We start from the raw sequence: 17,454 nt of genomic DNA on the forward strand, positions 1-17,454 counted from the left end.
TATTGAAAATCCCCCATCCATCAGGAACAAGCGCCGGTTTTCAAGTGTTGGTAGAGACAACCAAGGTGGGTGTTCTTTTCTTTTTAAGCTGAGAAATGATCTGACTCGTTCTAGAATGAGGTGCTGTGTTTTCAGATATTCAAGTTAAATTCGAACTAACCGTCGCTCCCCAAAACAACAAGCGCGAGGGGAGAGCGACAAGCGCATGACATTGGCTCATTTCTTTTTAATATACATCAGATTAAACCGTGTTACCTTGCGTACTGTGTCCAGGGCGAATGCTAGCTCGTTAAGTCTCTGGTACAAGCCACCTTGTTACTGGCAAACAGGGAGGAATATTAAAGACCAACCGCAATGGCCTGAACGTTTCAGCCAAAGGAGAACAATGTGTATTTGTTTAAAAAAAAAAAAAAAGCAAATCTTGTTAAAGAGGGCTGATAAAGCAACAGCGAAATGACCCCCCACCCCTCTTGCCTTGCCAAACGTTTCGAGGGGCAAAGTCGGATGGGTGGAGGTGGGCCGTTGCGGGTGACACCGAGAGAAACATGGAGGTGAAGTCGAGAAGCAGCTTTTTCAAATCGAGGCCTTCCTGTCTGGAGGAGACCTGGGCATCCTCGCGTGGCTGTCAGGAGCCTTCCGGGATCGTAGTGTTCACAGTTCTGTTCAAAAGCGAGAGGGGACTATTAGTAATTTTATGCATAAAATAGGATTCCAGAGCACACACACACACACACACACACACACACACACAGGCTGGAAAGAAGCATCTTTAATGACAGTAATAAATGAGCCTTACCTGATGCCGCCTCGATCGATTTGGTCAAGGAATTCACGCCAGCGTCCTCCTCAAAAGCCAGCTTTGGGCTTGCTGGCAACGGGGCGCCATCTCTAAAATTCTGGCTGGGCGTATCAGCAGCGATGCTCTCCGAACTAAGCCTGGCCGTCTTAGGATGCATCCCAAGATCAATAATTTCTTCAAAATTCCACCCGGAAGGTTTTCCGTTGAAGTTTGGGAGAAATCCGATGGAGCGATCGGCTTCGTTAACGTGCAGGATTTCCGAGTTCTCAACGACCGTTCCTTTGGCTGGAATACTGGGGAGAGGAGAGGGAAGGGCAGCCTTGTCCGGTTTCTGGAGAGATTCACCCAGAGACCATCCTCACCTAGTTCAGGGTCTGTGTTTCCCCCTAAAATAAGAGAATTTCTGGGCAAAATGACACCACTAACTGCAATTAACTTGTCGCTCAATGTTTTTTCTGCGGCAGTCGTGAAGCGAATATCACAGGCATTAACTGAATTAACGGAAGTCAATGCCAGTTTTCGGCACAACCGTTGTAAAATGCAGTCAGGTGATCGTGGGACTCTGCAGATGGCTGTAATCCCAGAGGGCCTGAAATTCGGTCCCATCCCTGGGGGAGAAGGGGATGACAGGAACTTTGAATCCAGACATAGTAAGTCGCTCCAAGGAGTCCATTGTAACTTTGAACAGTCACTAAGCAGCCGGTCGTAGGTTGAGGTAAGGTAAGGGGCTTACTTACTTTTAGGGATATTTTTCAGGGCTAGGGTCTCTCTCTAGGCTGGCTCTTGAGCAGCTACTACCGGCTTGTGAGCTACATGGAGATACCTGGAGAACCTTCTGGGGGTTTTGCCCTCTCCCCAGGACGGCCGTGTCCCTCCGACCTACCTGGTTTCCACCGACTGGCTGAAATACAGGGGGTGCCCATCCCCCCTCCTCTCTTCCTCTTCCTCCTGCTTATTCCCGTTGATGAAGACGTCGTCGGCTCCCACTGTGGAGCCTTCTTGCAGCAAAGTCCAACGGTGCAGGGCCTCGGAGCCGTCTTCCAGAGAAGAGTCCTCGCCCTTTGGCTTTTCTGCAAGGGGGAGTGGAAGAGCTGAGGGCTCAGGACCCCTAGTGGAGAAGGCTTCCAACTGCAGGCAGTCCCCGGCTTCCAACCACAATTGAGCCCAAAACTGTCGCTAAGTGAGACGCTAGTTAAGCGAGTTTCGCCCCATTTTACCACCTTTCTTGTTAAGTGAATCACCGCAGTTGTGAAGTAACTTGGTTGTGAAGTGAAGGTTGTGAAGATCACAAAAGGGGATCACGTGACCCCCCCCCGGGACACGGTGACCGTCATACACACAAGTCAGTTGCCGAGCATCCAAATTTTGATCACGTGACCGCAGAGAGGCTGCAGCGGTTGCGTGAAAAACGCTCACAAGCCCCTTTTTCAGTGCCGCTGTGACTCTGAGCGGTCACTAAATGAACTGTTGTAAGCCGGAGACCGCCTGTATTTCCAGACTGCTCCCCAAGCCCCGAGAGATGAGACTGAGGTTGCAAAGGCCGGGAGAGACAACCGAGAGGCCCGGCCGGCTACAGACGTGCTCCCTACCGGGCTGGTCTTGCTTTTCAAGGTCCTGCTCTTCGTCTTCTTCGACGCTCTCGTCTTCTTCAACGTCCTCATCGTCTTCCTCGTTCGACTTGTCTTTGTTCTGCGTTCAAGGAACGGAAAGCAATCACTTGCAAGGCAGGAGGGAAGCATCAGATCAACCCCACGTGCTGCTAAACACGGCGGGCGCTAAATGGGGACTGTCCGGGATGAATCCCATCAAGCAACTCGATGCAATTAATACCAATTACGCTGTGCACCTTCCACAAGCTCCCAGAAACCCTTGCCTCCCTCCCCCCCCGTGACCTGCTTGGTGCATGTTTCGAAGGCAGATCCACACGAAGAAGGGGGGGGACTCAGGCACAAAGGGCCGGGGGGGGGGGTTATTTCCAGAGTAAGCATCCCTGGCAACGTTTAAGCGGCCCAGCTGCCTGTTGAGAGACTGGAAGATGCTCACTTTCGCTTCGCTCTGCTTGGCCTTCCGGGTCCTCTTCATTATTTCTTCAATTCTCTGCAGGAAAGGAACTCCGTTGAAACGGCACGATGCCGACCCCAAACGCATCAGGGGGATTCCCAGGGCAGGTGGGCCCACCGGCTAAAATCCCTGCCCAGCAGGAATGGCAAGGAAGAGGAGGTTCTCCCCCGTCAGCCGCCTGGCAGGGATCCGGCCAGAGCAAACCGGGAGAGGGGAGGGAGGCGAGCGGGAGGGAAGAGACCATAAAGGCAGCCGGGGGAAAAAACAGGAATAAAATTCCCTGCCAGGTCCACCTAAGCAGCTGGTTGCTTTGGCCCTGTCTGAGAGAGAGAGGGGAGGGGGGGGGAGGAGGAGGAGGAAGGGGCTCCTACCTTCTTCCTCTCCAGCCTCTCCTGCAGGTTCTGCTGCATGATCCGCTCCCGTTCCTGCCGCTGTCTCTCGGCCTCTTCGAAGGCCCTCGCCTCGGCTTCTTCCCGCTAAAAGGGCAAAGAGGAAAAACACCGTGGTGAGCTCCGTGAAAGGGACCGACCATCACTACGGAAAAGAAGTCGTGGCAGCGAAAGACAGCGTAATACAGCTGAAGCTCCCCATTCTTAAGTTGGGTCCTGTGTTCGAGTCACACCACCCAAGAGGGAAAGCCCAGACTTCACTCAGCCACTGCCGCTTGAGGTTACACTGCAATTCCCAATTCCCTGGGTGGACACTGTGGCTCAACGTCCGGGCGTCCGTGTGTGTGTGTGTATTTCAGGCTGAGAACCCCCCCACCAGAGGATGCCTTGCAGAGACCCCCGACCTGCAACTGAAGCTCCGCCTGCTTCTCCTGCTCCTCCTGCTCCCTCTGAATCCGGTCTTTCTCAGCCAGCCGCTGCAGCTCCTCTTCTTCCACTCTCTTCAGCTCCTCCATCTCTTGGAGGGCGGCCTCCTCCTGCGCCTGCTTCTCCTGGGCTATCCTGGCCAGCTCCTCTTTCTGGATCCTAAGAGCCCAAAGCAAAGGGATGACGGGTCAACGCTTGCTTGCTTGTGCAGGCAGGCAGGCAGGCCATCCTTGTGTAACCTGGTTTGCAAACGCAAACGGCGTCTCCATCTGCAGCCTCGAGACCTCCTATTCCCAGGCCTGGGGTCGGGGTGTGGGTGGAGCCCCTGTTGTGGTTTTATGTTTTGAATCTAGGCAGATGAGTTTTGTTTCATGCTTTTCGCTGTTTTGACTGTAGATTTAGATGGGGTTTGCTGCCCAGGCTTTTGGGGTCGGTCGCCATGATATGTTAAATAAACCAACCAACCAGCTAGCCTAGCCTAGCCTAGCCAAGCCACCTACCAACCAGTCAACCCAACCAATCTTATCAATCCAACCAACCAGCCAGCAGAACCAAAGGAGTTCTGGCCTCCTGCGTCAGGCCTCCTTTTTAAAGAAAGAAGGCAATTTGGGAGATTTAATTGATAAGCCATTCAGCATTTTAAAAAGTTACGGACCTGCAGTGGAGAATAAGAAGGACCTTTTCTATTTTATGAAATTATCTTTATCTAGTCTCATAGGTGCCCAGGAGTGAGGTTCAGAGGACGCCGTTGGCTACTCAATCTCCCTAGAAAAACCTCGATTTAAAATCTCTCATGTGTGTAAATGCACTTTTGCAATGAGGGAAAACCTCTCTCATTTACCTTTCTTCCTCTTCTCTTTGAAGCTTTTCCTGGTCTTCACGCTCTCGCTGTTCCCGTGCAAGGCGGCGTTTCTCTGCCAAGATCTTCGATGCTTCTTCAGCGGTTGTGGTCCCTGGAAGAGTTTTGCCACTTGCATCTGGAAAAATAAAAATATTTTACCAATAGCAATAGCCCTTAGACTTATATATCTCTTCACAGTGCTTTACAGCCCGCTCCGAGCGATTTTACAGAGACATCCTGTTGCCCCAACAACCTGGGTCCTCATTTTACTGACCTCGGAAGGATGGAAGGCAGAGTCAACCTTGAGCCAGTCAGAATCAAATTCCTGGCAGTGGGCAGAATTAGCCTGCCATACTGCATACTAACCACTGCACCACCAGGGATCTTATACAATTCATACAAAGGCAGTCAGAGCTGAATTTGCTTTCTAATTTTTGTTTTTGTTCCATCGCTCATGACTCCACTCTGTTCAGAATTAAATCTGATTTACACAGGATGGGGAGGAGAAAACTTTGGTGCATGTATCCCAGACCCCTCCCCTCAAATTTTGTCACAACTTTCGTGGGTAGGCAACACAGTCTCCTTGCTGGCCAAGGGATCTGAACACAAACAAATAAGCACATCTTTGTCTGTTGAAAGAGAAGGCAGGGATAAAGGCTTTTCAACAACACCAAGTTCCACGTCTGTAGCCTCACACAAAGTTTGATGGTATGAGAGTAACCAAGTTGAATAATCCAACTTTAAGAGTTTAAAGTTCTAGGCTCCCAGGTAGGTTTCTTTCACTGCAAGAGTTTAAATTCCTTCAAAATAAGGAATTATTTCAAAATAAGAAAAGCATGACGGTGGGTTTTAAAATGTGGTGAGTTTCACTCCCTGAAGAAAGACCACTCTGGCTATTAGAGATGTTATTAGAAGCAGTTCTAGCCACAGAGAGATTTATTGGGTGTGATAGCTATTTTGCTGCTCTCTCAGGTTTTCAAAAATTCACCTCCTGGCACGAGACAGAAAAACACCCCACCAATTTAAATGGATAATTTAGGAAAAGCAAATCCAAGGGTGGGTTTTCAGTTTTGTTTTCAGTTTTCAGGTTTGTTTGTTTTTTTGCTACAAATATTAAGTCGCCTGAACTGAAGTGAAAAATAAATATTCAAATCCTGGAGAATTTACTGGAGGATTCTATGCTCTATGGCAGTGTTTTTCAACCTTGGTAACTTTAAGATGGATGGACTTCAACTCCCAGAATTCCCCAGCCAGCTCTCCCTGAAGCAGACGATCTCTGTGGCAATACATACAATTCCACATCATCAATTAAAGACCTTCCCATTCATTCTTTACAGGTTTTATGTGAAGCTCTTTTGTTCCATGACTCCAAATATAAATAACACGCGCAAACCCACATACAAACACACACACACTGGACAAATGAAAAAGCCACAGGTTAACCATTTGGTAGAAAGTACAAATGTCCTTACAAGGATTGAAACGATTCTTAAATTCTCCAGATTTCGCTTGAGATAAAGAAAGATCACCCTGAGGTGTTTAGTATTTATATACCCTTGTTGGTTTACCTTTTTTTTTTTTTAAAAAAAGACTGCTTTACAATATATTGCAAGAGACCATTTATTGCAAAAAAGGAGATACTCCAATGAATAAATAAATAAATAAATAATAAATAAATAAATAGATAGATATCTAGCTAGGGAGATTCCCCTTCTAGCTCCGTTTTTGCCACCCCCTGAGATACTCATCAGAGATCAACTTCTCTGGATGAAGAGAACGGCATGTATTAAGGTGAGGGGCCAAATGTTCCTTTGTAACCTGTAGCTCCAGGGTGAGGCTGGGGGCCGAGGACAGGGGAATGGGTGGGGGGAAAACCCCCTCTGAAGATTGTGCCTTCAAAGCAGACATAAAGGGAGGCTGAACTGGGCAGGAGCAGAACTGCTAAGCCTTTGCTTGGGTTAATCTGAGTCTTCCTGCTCATTCTGGGAGGAATAGCCAGGGATGGGAAGGGCCCCAAAGTGGTAGGAGAGGTTAGCCAGGTGTGTGTTCAGCACCCTGAGCTCCTGGCTGATGGTGTCCACGCTGCACCGCATGGTCTGGAAGGTGTGCAGCAGCTTATTCAGGACGTAGGGGTCGGTGGCGACCGTCAGGGGCCGCTGGGCTGGACTCCTCCTGCAGAAAGGAGGGGGAGGCGGCAGCCGGTAGGGCGAGCTGGGCCGGCGAGGACACGGGAAGCTAATGCACCGGACCGGGCTGAGGCCGGCTGCGTCGCCGTGCCTGCTGGCCCCCAACACGAAGTTAGGGGGGAAGCCCTTGGCGGACAGAGGACGCCCCAAGCTTGGTGTGCTAGGAACGCAAGGCGGGAAGACGCAGGGGGAAGCCCCCCGGCCCGGGAGGTCAGCCTGGGAAGGGCTGGGGCTGGCGCCACTCAAGGAGTAAGAGGAGACCCCCAGGCGCGCCAGGGGATCGTATCCGAAAAGCATCCTTCTGCCGAGAGAGGAGGCCGGCGGGCAATCCTGAGAGCAGAAAGATGGCGCGGCCGGAGACGAGGGACTGAAGACGCAAGGTGGCAACTCAGGAAGGAATGTGAAGGAGGCCGCTGACTCTGCAAAGGAAAAGACGGGGGGCTGAAGCCGGGGGCAGCGGAGGCCGCCCACGCGCACTTCGAAGGCTTAGCTCACTCTACGGGGCTAGACCTATAAGCACTAAGGGGGGGGTGAGCAGGCCCCAACCGCCAGGAACGGATCCCGGGGCCTGCTTAAAGCAGTATGGGTAGTCCTCAGCTTACGGCTACAATTGAGCCCCATCTGTTGCCAAGTGAGACATATGTTGAATTTTGCTCCATCTTACGACCCCTTTTTGCCACAGTTCTTAAGTGAATCACTGCAGTTGTTAAGTTAGTAAGCGGTTAGAATGTGTTATCGCAGGCTGACTCTGCCAACTGCCAGGGGTTCAATCCTGAGCAGCTCAAGGTTGACTCAGCCGTCCGTCCTTCCGAGGTCGGTAAAATGAGGAACCAGATTGTTTGGGGGGGGGGAAGCTGACTCTGTAAACCACTTAGAGAGGGCTGTGAAGCCCTGTGAAGCGGTAGATAAGTCTAAGTGCTGTTGCTATTGCTAGTAACCTGGTTGTAAGTGAACCCGGCTTCCCCCTTGACTTTGTTCGTCAGAAGGTCGCAAAAGGGCATCACGTGACCCGGGGACACTGTGACCGTCGTAAATATGAATCAGTTGTCAAGCATCTGAATGTAAATCACGTGACCATTGGGGATGCTACAACAGCCACAAGGGTGAAAAATGTTCGTAAGTCCCTTTTTTCAGTGCCGCTGTACCTCTGAACAGTCACTAAACGAACTCGAGGGCTCCCTGTAAGGCAGGGGGAGCAACCTCTAGCCGAGCCACCGGCTCCCCTGGAGCTCTTTGTGGAGGGATCCCGCCAGGGGTGCCTGGATCAGACCCCGTTTTTCTCTCCCAGCTTCCCCAGGGAGGCCGGGGCTGAGCACCGCTGCCTGCTTTAGAGGACGGGACAGAAAATGGGAGGGGTGCAGGATGGGCGTGATTGGGCGTTGCTGGCTGGGGAATTCTGGGAGTTGAAGTCCACCTATCTTAAAGTGGCCAAAGTTGAGAGACGCTGCTCTATTATTGAGCGCCACGTGCGAAACAGACCGGCCCCGAGACAGATTTGGCAACGGTGACGGGGGTCACCCTTTTAAAAGAAGTTTCTATTGACGTAGTTATTTTATATTTCACATTTCTAAACCACCCACCTCCCTCAAAGAGAGACCCTGGGCAATGTACAATAAACCATCCAACAGTATATAAAAATTAAAATGTTAACCTTTTAGAATTTATTTTTTAAAAAAATCTCTAAACAGCTCTCCTTACCTTCTTTGGTTTTAGGAGGACCCGCAGGCGACTCTTTCTCTGAGGGGGGCCCGGCAGCCCCCTGCTCCTGGGGGGCTGCGTCGTTGGCTTTGCTCTCTGTGTCGCTTTTCTTTTTGGTAACACCGAGGACGTTCGGGGTGAGCGGCAGGCGCTGAATCGGTGCCGGTTTAGAGGCCGCCATGGGAGAAGATTGCCGCTGCCGCGAGACGTTCGGCGAAGAGGGCGCTGGTCTGCGCCTGCCGAGAAAGGGGGACCGATTAGGAGGAGCTGTACGGCCAAAGAAGGCCTTGACCCAGTGCTTGCTTGACCCTTAATAAACTGCCTTCACAGCTGGTCCGGTAAACTCACTTAACAAACGTCTCACTTCACAAGCACCTGGCTTTGACGTTTTGGGCTCAATTGTGGTCATAAGTCAAGGACTGCCTGGATTTACAAGGCTTGCACAGTCCTGAAGTCAAGCAAATCAATGCGGGAAGCCAGATTCATTTAAGGACTGCACGGTTCACTTAACAGTTGTACAAAAAAAAAAAAAAAGGTCAGGAAATCGGTTGCAACACACTTAACCAGCTGGCTTTGCAACCCAAATACCGTCGTAATCCCAATTGTGATTATAAATCCGAGCCATTCTTCTGAACCAGCTTTGGAAGCCTGGTGGTCCCCTGACCTACTGGAAGGAGGATGGGAATTCCTAGCAGGAAGGCAGCATGTTGGGAAAGCCGGCTTTATTTATTTTTACTACATTTATCTTGATTTCTGTAGCCGTCCCTCTCAGCAAAAGAGTTCTAAAGTCCTTCTGGTCTTTAGGGAGGGGACAGAAATCAAGAGGAAGAGAGCTGGTTTTATCCCGAGCACAATGGAGGAAGAGCGGAGATTTTGAACTGGATAGAAACCTTATTGTTGCTGGAGACGGAGGGAGTTTCCCCGCATTCCCGGGCGAGACGGAGCGCCTGGAACTCGGCAGAGAGGGTGAAGGAGCTCGCCTCCCTGATGAAGAAGACGGGGGCTGCTTGGCTGGCTCAGTTTTCTTGGGGGGAAAAAAGAGAGAGGGGGTAGGGGGGTAGGGAGAGAGACTGTCACATCACTGGCTTTCTCCGAGAGAGACATTGCAGAGCTTCAGCTAAATAAATGGATGAGGCTGTTCTAGCAACAGCCCTTCTCTGTTGGGCAGAAAAATCTCCTTCTCATCCAACGTGGTGAAAAACAGGACCCACGTCTTTTAATTCACATTTATAGGGAGGCAAAGGGGGGATACAAGTTCCAAACTATCTGAAAAATACATTGCATTGGCAGAAAAGCTGGTCAGAAACTGAATTATTGCCTTTGAAAGAGGTGGAATATGGCTTCTAAAAACCACTGCAATATTCATCGTTCAAGCGACCACATAAATGCCTGAAATGTTACAAACAAGACACCCCCTCAAATACTTCAATAGTACCCTCTTACATCATCACTACAACTGCTACGTCACAAAAGCAGAGGGACAAACTGAAGCCATCCTATCAAAAGAACTGGGGGGTGGGGGAGAGGGTCCATTATCCGTGGGGCTCGTGCTTGTGCTATTACGGAAGCTGAAATCAGCAGCCAGATACTCAAAAGGTAGACTTACCTGTGCAGATCCCGAGGAGACATTGTCGGATGAGCAAGCAGCCCCCTTCAATCGGTCTGTGCTGCGACTACGTAATGGCACTTTGGGGAGGTGGGCTGGGAAGCTGGTGGAAGCTGAACAAGGACAGAGGGAAGAATCTATCAACAGCAGGGAATATTTGCAGCTCAGGGTAGAGCTGTGGAGTCCTTGTTGCTCTCTTCAGCTTGGGGGTTTTCTCGCAGACGTTTCATTGCCCAAACTAGGTAACATCATCAGTGCTAGAATCCCAGTCCCTTCTAGCACTGATGATGTCACCTAGTTAGGTAATGAGATGTCTGCAAGAAAACCACCAAGCTGAGAGAATACCAAGGACCCTACAGTCCTCCTCCTCCTCCTCCTCTTTCTTCTCCTTCCTTCCTCCCTTCTCCTCTTCCTCTTTCTCCTCCTTCACTCCGCAAACCCCACTCCCTTCTAGCACCGATGATGTTACCCAGTTGGGTCATGAAACATCTGCAAGTAAACCACTAAGCTCAGAGACCAACAAGGACCCCATAGAATCTATCAAGTCAAGAAGCTGATAGGTCGCATAATCGCCATAGTTGCCCACGCTTGATCTGAGGTCTTTACAGGTACACGCAAAGAAGCATTTCCAGCTGGCTGCTCTTGAAAGCATCTCCTGGGACACAAATTCCAGGCTGAAAGCAGACCAGCACCCCTTGCCATCTGCCTGCAATCTTCAAAACTCCTGATGGGGAGTTGGTCCTGCAAGGAGGGGCAATTCAGGATAGTTGATATCTGGGGAGGGGTGGTTATTGGCAAAACTGATTCCCTCCCCTTCATCCCACTCCCACTGATTGCAAAACACTCCACAAGGCAAAGTAGACCAGCAGATCCCATCTGGTTCCGCTCCTAAACAACCCCCAGCGACGCTGCCCTGCTGGATGGCTCCGGGCTGTTACCTGCGGGATCTTTGCCCTCAGCAGCAGACAAGGTGGCTGCGCTCTTACTCCTGGCTAGAGAGGCCTGGGTGGGGGCGAGCAGGCGACTGACGGAGGCGTTCTCCAAGGGGCTGACCAAACGGCGAGCTGGAGGACGGGAAGCAACGAAGGAGGAGTCAACAAGAAGTCCCCCAAGGAGATGGAGGACCCTTTTGGATGGAAGGCTGTCCACACCAGGGAGAAGGCTTAGGACCTGCCTCACCATCAACACTTGTGGGCATATAAATTTAACAAATAAAAATAGGACCCAAATTCCAGAGCTAATAGCAGCCTGCTGAAGCCTAGATGCGCTTGCCAAAATCAGAAGTCCGATAGCGCCTTAGCAACTAACCTAGTCAGAAAAAGCGCGACAGGATTTCTGATCTCTTGAAACCAGAGACTAACTTGGTCTCTCTCTCTCTCTCTCTCTGTGCCCTATGCGTCTCACAAGGTTGTTCTTGTGGGGAAAAGAGGAGGAGGAAAGAGTACCAGGTATGCTTGCTGCCCTGAGTTAATTATAAAAAGAAGAAAGGCGGGATCAAAATAAATAAAATGAGATACTGCAAAGAACAGCACACTTGCCAAGAACTGCCTACAAGGCACAAAGTCTTATTAAAAAGGAAAAAAAAAATAGAATTGAAAGGCAATGCCAGGTATTGTCCAATAGGCAGGAGGAGTCAAGGGGGAAGACCTGGCGGTCCACAAAGACTGCCCCTAACAACTGGGAAGGAAGGAAGGCAGCCAGTGAGGCTGACAGCGGGAACCAGTGTGCTTGACCTGGGCTAGCTATACAATTTGTGTATATAAAATCACACTCTCTCTTTTCCTCTCTCTCACACTCACTCTCTCGCACACAAAATCCCTGGAAGGAGCATGCCAAGTAAACTCTTAGCTACCTTTTTCTTCTTTCTGCACGTTTTCTACTTCGGGAAGTTTACTGCTCACCCTACTGAGCGATGAACTCCTCTTCTTTTCTGGTTCTCCTAGAGCCCAAACACACGGATGATTTTCAAGATGCGCTCAGGACGACTTAGATATATACAACTTCAGGAGATAAGTCAAAAGCCTCTTTCTTTCCCCAGGCTGAACGAAAGCAGCAATCCCGGCATCCAACATACTTGTTCCACTCCCCAATTAAAAACTTAAAAGAAATGCACAGTCTTCCTTTCTTGGATAGATTATCCTCAAGAACCAAATAAAGGAATAAAAAGGGGCTAATTTAAATCAACTCTCTCCAGTGTCTTACGGTACGGGCAGTTCTCGTCTTACGACCACGATTGAGCCCAAAATTTCCGCTGCTGATTAAGTGAGTTTTGCTCCATTTTATGACCTTTATTTGCCCAGATGTTTAACGAATCATTGTGGTTGCTAAATGAATCATGCGGTCATTAAGCAAATCTAACTTCCCCCATTGACTTTGCTTGTTGTAAGTCAGCTGGGAAGCTCACACATGACGATCAGATAACTCTCTGACAGTGCAACCATCACAAATCCATGTCAGTTGCCAAGTGTCCCAGTTTTGATCATGTGTATTCTGGGAACAGAAGTCCACACATTTGAAAGCTGCGAAGGTTGAGAAACCCTGGTTTATGCAAACCACAAGCTTTAACCTGGGTGAAACCCAAGGCATAGATGTAGTGATGAGATCACCAGACCCAAATGCAGGCTTCTGTATTGTAACCAAGTCTGTTTTCTTCCTGATGTATGGAAACTTTGAATGGTTTTACAGAATAATTTTTAAGCCACTTGTACAGGTTGGGCACAACTAAGATGCAGAAATTGAATTCTCTATTAATCCTTCCTGTGGAAGCTAATATTCCTCTGCATGGTTTCTATTTATTTTGATAATCCTGTTTATATATAAACGAAATAACTCTCATTAGCTGATTTTCTCAAAATTCTCATTTGCTGCACCTTTTTGCTCTGCTTGTAAAGCGTTGGCTAGTCCTTGCTCAGAACTCAGAGAACTTTTGTTATTCAGCCTGTTTAGGGAAGAGCTCCTTTTAGCTGTTCCTGCAAGGATAAAAAAAAGTATATGGAATTGTTAGCTTGGCAAACATCAACAGGCTGCATCAATGAAGGAGATTCTTAAGACGGACAGAGGCTGATCCCTCTACTCAATGGGAATTATAGTCCAGATGATCCCACTGATATCTGAAGCATGAAGCCCTTTAATTAATCCAGAGAGAAGTTAATTCCTAGGTTTTGATTATGGAAACCCATTTAGCTCAGCCCATAAAAAGGTGCTGACTGTAAGACTCGATGCAGCACTATGGGTCACGAGGTTCATAAAATCTCTTTATTAACATATGCTTGATGTGCTTTGTCTTGACTGTGCCAGACACTAGACCAATTTCTCAACTATTCTATGTACAGCTGGGAAGCATTTTGGCCTAAATCACACCTTCTGAGAAGCGCAGGGAATTTATACATCTCCGGGGCAAAACACGCACCACACCACACCACAGCAGTGAGCCAGGTCTGAAGTGGGTGGGAATAGACTCCTTCTCCTCCTTCTAACCCAGGTTAGATCAGGGTTTCCTGAACTTTAATGGTGAAGCAGGAAGGGAACTGAGAAATGGGATGCTTCAGCAGAGACGAGACATCTGAGCTATCCTCCCTCTAGTCTAACCCATTAAGTTTCCTCCAGTTCTTTGAAAAACACTGACGTAGACAGATACTGCACGCTATCGAAACATCCCAGGATGAAACTGCTCTCAAGTTACTCCACTTCAGTTTCGCACGTGCGAAGATGGGCGGGCAAAGAAAGCCACGGATGCTGCCCTTTGATTTCAAACAGGCAGCCCAGATTGGGAGCAGGGATTGCCACCGTTTTATCAGAAAGTGGCCTGCTTTGAGATCAGAGGAAGCAGAGCAGGGGGATTGGGAGAGCTGAAGGGGAGAGGGGGGGGGTCTGTGAAATCACGACTGGCTCTCTGAATCTGAAGGTGACGTGGGAGGCTTTCTTCTCTCCTAAGAGACGCCATATCCAGCAACCGTTGGGCTGGAGGTGCGTCGGGCTCACTGGATTAAGGAAATGGGTAGAAGGGATATAAGGGCAACTTTAGGTGGTCCCACAGCTGCAAAGGAAGGATGGTGGGTCTGGAGCCTGCTCTAGGGTCCGCTCCTTACCTATGCTGGGAGAATTGAGAAGTGCTGCCGAGGACGAGAGGCGCTTGTGGAGGGCCGGGTCGGGCTGTTTGAGGTTCAGGGCGGACGTAGAGCGCTTGTTGACTGAAGGAACAAAAAGTATTTAAGTATTCTCTCTTCTGACATTGCGTTCTTTGCCAGGAGATTGGCAGATAGATGGACAGATAATGGACAGATGACAGAGGGGCCAGCAGGTATTGCAGTGCTTCTGAATGTCTTAAGTTGTGATGAATGGCAAGGCGGCTTTAACACACAGAAGTCTCTCCTAGTTTGCAAGCTTTGTTAAATGTTCCTAGCAGGGATACGGGCTAGATCGGAGGCAGGCAACTCGGTGTTTTCAGGGGTCTTGGGCAATCACTTACAGACAGCCCCAAGACTTAGGATCGTTGGCTTAAGGACAGTTCAAAGTTACAGCAGCCCCAGGAAAAGTGCCTTACGATCTGTGCTCGGGCTTATGACCGCTGCACTGTGATCGCAATTTGGGTGCTTGGCAACCGGCTTGTATTTGCAGCCGGCTGCAACGTCCTGCCATCACTTGATTTGTGTTTTGTGAATTTTTTTCCCAGTCTCTAGAAGAAGAAAAAAGTCCACTGGGGAAATTGGTTTTGCTTAACCACCAGACCTGCGTAAAGGTTGTGATAAGTTGCTTCTGAGCGTGGTTAAAAGGGTGGCAAAATTGGGTCTGGCCATGTGATGACTTGACTTATGACCACGCTAACTGACGACTGAAATGCTAGTCCCAACTGTGGTCGTAAGTCAAGGATAACCAGTGGCTGTGTGTTAATTAGGATCTATGAAAAAAGCATTAGGGTTTCCCAGTCCTAGACTAGAGTTTATATAGAATAGAATAGAATAGAATAGAATAGAATAGAATAGAATAGGACAGAACAGAACAAAAGCTGGAAGGGACCTTGGAGGTCTTCTAGTCCAGCCCCCTGCTCGAACAGGAGAACCTATACGATTTCAGATAAGTGACTGTCTAGTCTCTTCTTAAAAAGAGAAAGGATAGAAAAGAAGATATTTTCTTTTGGAAGACTAGATTGCCTGATTATCAAAAGAACTGAAGAGCAAGGCTCTTTTCTATTAAATTATCCTTTAAAATTGTGTACAATTATCTTTTTAGAACAAATAAACAAGCATCACAGCACAAAACCAGCAGGAATTCTAAACACGGCACCACATGAACATTTTAAAGACAAAGCTGTAAATCCATTAGTGGATAAACCAGCCATCAACACAGAGAGGTCAGGTCCGACGGATCCTTCCTGCAGACTTGCAGCAGGGAGCATAATTGAATAAAAGGACATCCTCAGTGCAAAAAGAAGAAATCCAGAATGTCTCTGTGGCAAACTGAACATCTGAGTACTGCAGCAAAGCAACCAGCTATGGGTTGTTGTTTTTTCTGTAATACGAGAGTAGCAGTAGCAGCAACCTTCTTCTAAAATTGCCTATTCTGAAATTCTCCAATCAAAGGATGCCCGGGTGGGTAAGTTAATTAAAATAAAAGCAGGCAAGCAGGCAGATCATTCCAAGGGAACCCACCTTCAGCTACAGCTGGTGCTTCTGTGGAAGAAAAAGAAAAATGGATAGGTTCATGTCACAAATCTATCACAGCTCCACAAATCTATCACAGCTCTCTTCAAAGGAAGAGATAAGAGATTGGGCTCTCGGTCTTCTTAAATGATTAGCAACTGGAGGAAAGTTGATTGTCCTGACTTTTAAAAGGCATTTGTTATTCTAGAGTGTTTGACCTTTAATTCAATTCCTTCCAGGGTGTGCCAAGACCAAACCTCTATCTCAGCATTCCCCAATCCAACAGAAAAGAATATTTGTAGCTCAAGGTTAAACTGTGGGATCCTCGGCCCTCTCTGAGCTTGGTTTTCTTGCAGACGTTTCATGATCCAGGTAGATAACATCATCAATGCTAGTTTGCAAACCCCACCCACTTCTAGCATTGATGATATCACCTAGTTTGGTAGTGAAATGTCTGCAAGAAAATAACCTCAGAAGGACCTCACAGTCCTCCTCCTCCATACAAACCCCACCCCCTTCTAGCACTGATGATGTTACCTAATTGGGTCATGAAACATCTGCAAGAAAATAACCCAACTCTGAGAGCACCAGGGACCCCACAGCTCCCCAACCCAGCATTCTCAAAACATGTTAGGGTCACAATCCTAGAGTGTTCCAGGTAGACACATCATTGTTGAGTCCTTGAGACCCACCTGCCTTCCCACTGGTGTCTGTCACCGAGCCGCTCCACGACCATCGTTTCTGCCGCGTATCCAGCCGCTGGCTGCGTTCCAACGTTCGATGCACCACAGCTTCGTAATGCACCTGTAGATCAAACCATCCCGGGGATTAGGTGGCAAGACCTAGTGCTGCCTGTGGGAGAACAGACCATCTTTCCCCTAGGAGCTGATTATTTACCAGCTTTTACTTTATGTCACTAATTAGAATGCAAGACAAGCTGGAGACCGGAGACCCTGATTAGCCCTAATCTTGGTGATAAACAGGATTTGTGCTAAGATGCACATGTTCAGCTGTTAGGTGGCAGGAGGGCTCCACCGATTACCAAACCCACTTCTCTGTTTTCTATAATTCATGTTTCTCAAGCTTGGCAATTTTAAGATGTTTGGACTTCAGCTCCACGCTGGCTGGGGAATTCTGGGAATTGAAGTCCGAACATCTTAAAATTGCCAAGCTTGAGAACATTGGCATAATTTCTCTCACATTAGTGCCATACAATGATTTCATATATGAATTTATTCTCCTCAGTCTGGCAAGATTATTACTAGCAGGTGCATTTGGGGGAATTTTACTTCAAAATGCAGACCTGCCCAGACTTCTTAATGATTCAGAAGACTCTCACACAAAAATCTGAGAGTTGGGAAAAGCATTTGGCTAATTCAATCCCAAATCAGATGGCCTTTACAGGACCCTTCTGTGCCGAGTGAAAAGAATTCAGGGAGAAATTTTCGACTGCTAAGTTTTTAGGAAATTCCACCGACTGGCAGAGGAAAGAAAATACGGTGTGCAACCCTGGATGCAAGCCAAACATGATAAGACACAGGAAATTTCTCAACAGCTGGCACAGGAGTCCCTCTCTTCCATTTGCTTGCAAATCTTCCCTTGGCCAGGCAAGGAATTGCTCACACCATTGCATTTTTGTTGTCACGTCAGTGGAAACCTTTAGTCAGCTAATATGACCAAGAACCACAGGCTGCCTAATATTGCCTCTCGCCAAACACTCTTCTTCAAGGACTAAGTGATGACTTAAAAATCATCCATGCAAATGCCGGAGAAGTGGGAACGGTTCCATTCAAACCAGGGGAAAGGCTT

At 48.4% G+C, this 17,454-nt stretch overlaps 1 protein-coding gene across 1 annotated transcript in view; it reads right to left on the bottom strand.

Annotated features, from left to right (window-relative positions):
* Positions 1-413: 413 nt before the first annotated feature.
* The window catches only part of MAP7D3 (MAP7 domain containing 3), a 24,868-nt gene continuing 7,827 nt past the window's right edge, over positions 414-17,454 (bottom strand). The window contains exons 5-21 of the mRNA XM_029282945.1: positions 16,338-16,449; positions 15,655-15,675; positions 14,095-14,196; positions 12,877-12,975; positions 11,856-11,945; positions 10,945-11,070; positions 10,007-10,143; positions 9,291-9,424; positions 8,401-8,636; positions 4,517-4,652; positions 3,654-3,834; positions 3,232-3,336; positions 2,843-2,896; positions 2,389-2,488; positions 1,683-1,869; positions 797-1,092; positions 414-659 (exon numbers count right to left, since the gene is read on the bottom strand). Of these exons, the coding sequence (XP_029138778.1) occupies positions 652-659; positions 797-1,092; positions 1,683-1,869; positions 2,389-2,488; positions 2,843-2,896; positions 3,232-3,336; positions 3,654-3,834; positions 4,517-4,652; positions 8,401-8,636; positions 9,291-9,424; positions 10,007-10,143; positions 10,945-11,070; positions 11,856-11,945; positions 12,877-12,975; positions 14,095-14,196; positions 15,655-15,675; positions 16,338-16,449 (2,124 nt within the window). The 3' untranslated portion in view covers positions 414-651. The remainder of the gene's footprint in view (positions 660-796; positions 1,093-1,682; positions 1,870-2,388; positions 2,489-2,842; positions 2,897-3,231; positions 3,337-3,653; positions 3,835-4,516; positions 4,653-8,400; positions 8,637-9,290; positions 9,425-10,006; positions 10,144-10,944; positions 11,071-11,855; positions 11,946-12,876; positions 12,976-14,094; positions 14,197-15,654; positions 15,676-16,337; positions 16,450-17,454) is intronic.

The sequence above is a fragment of the Protobothrops mucrosquamatus genome, unplaced genomic scaffold (genome assembly GCF_001527695.2).
Source record: "Protobothrops mucrosquamatus isolate PMUCROS unplaced genomic scaffold, P.Mucros_1.0 scaffold4, whole genome shotgun sequence".
Taxonomy (NCBI): domain Eukaryota; kingdom Metazoa; phylum Chordata; class Lepidosauria; order Squamata; family Viperidae; genus Protobothrops; species Protobothrops mucrosquamatus.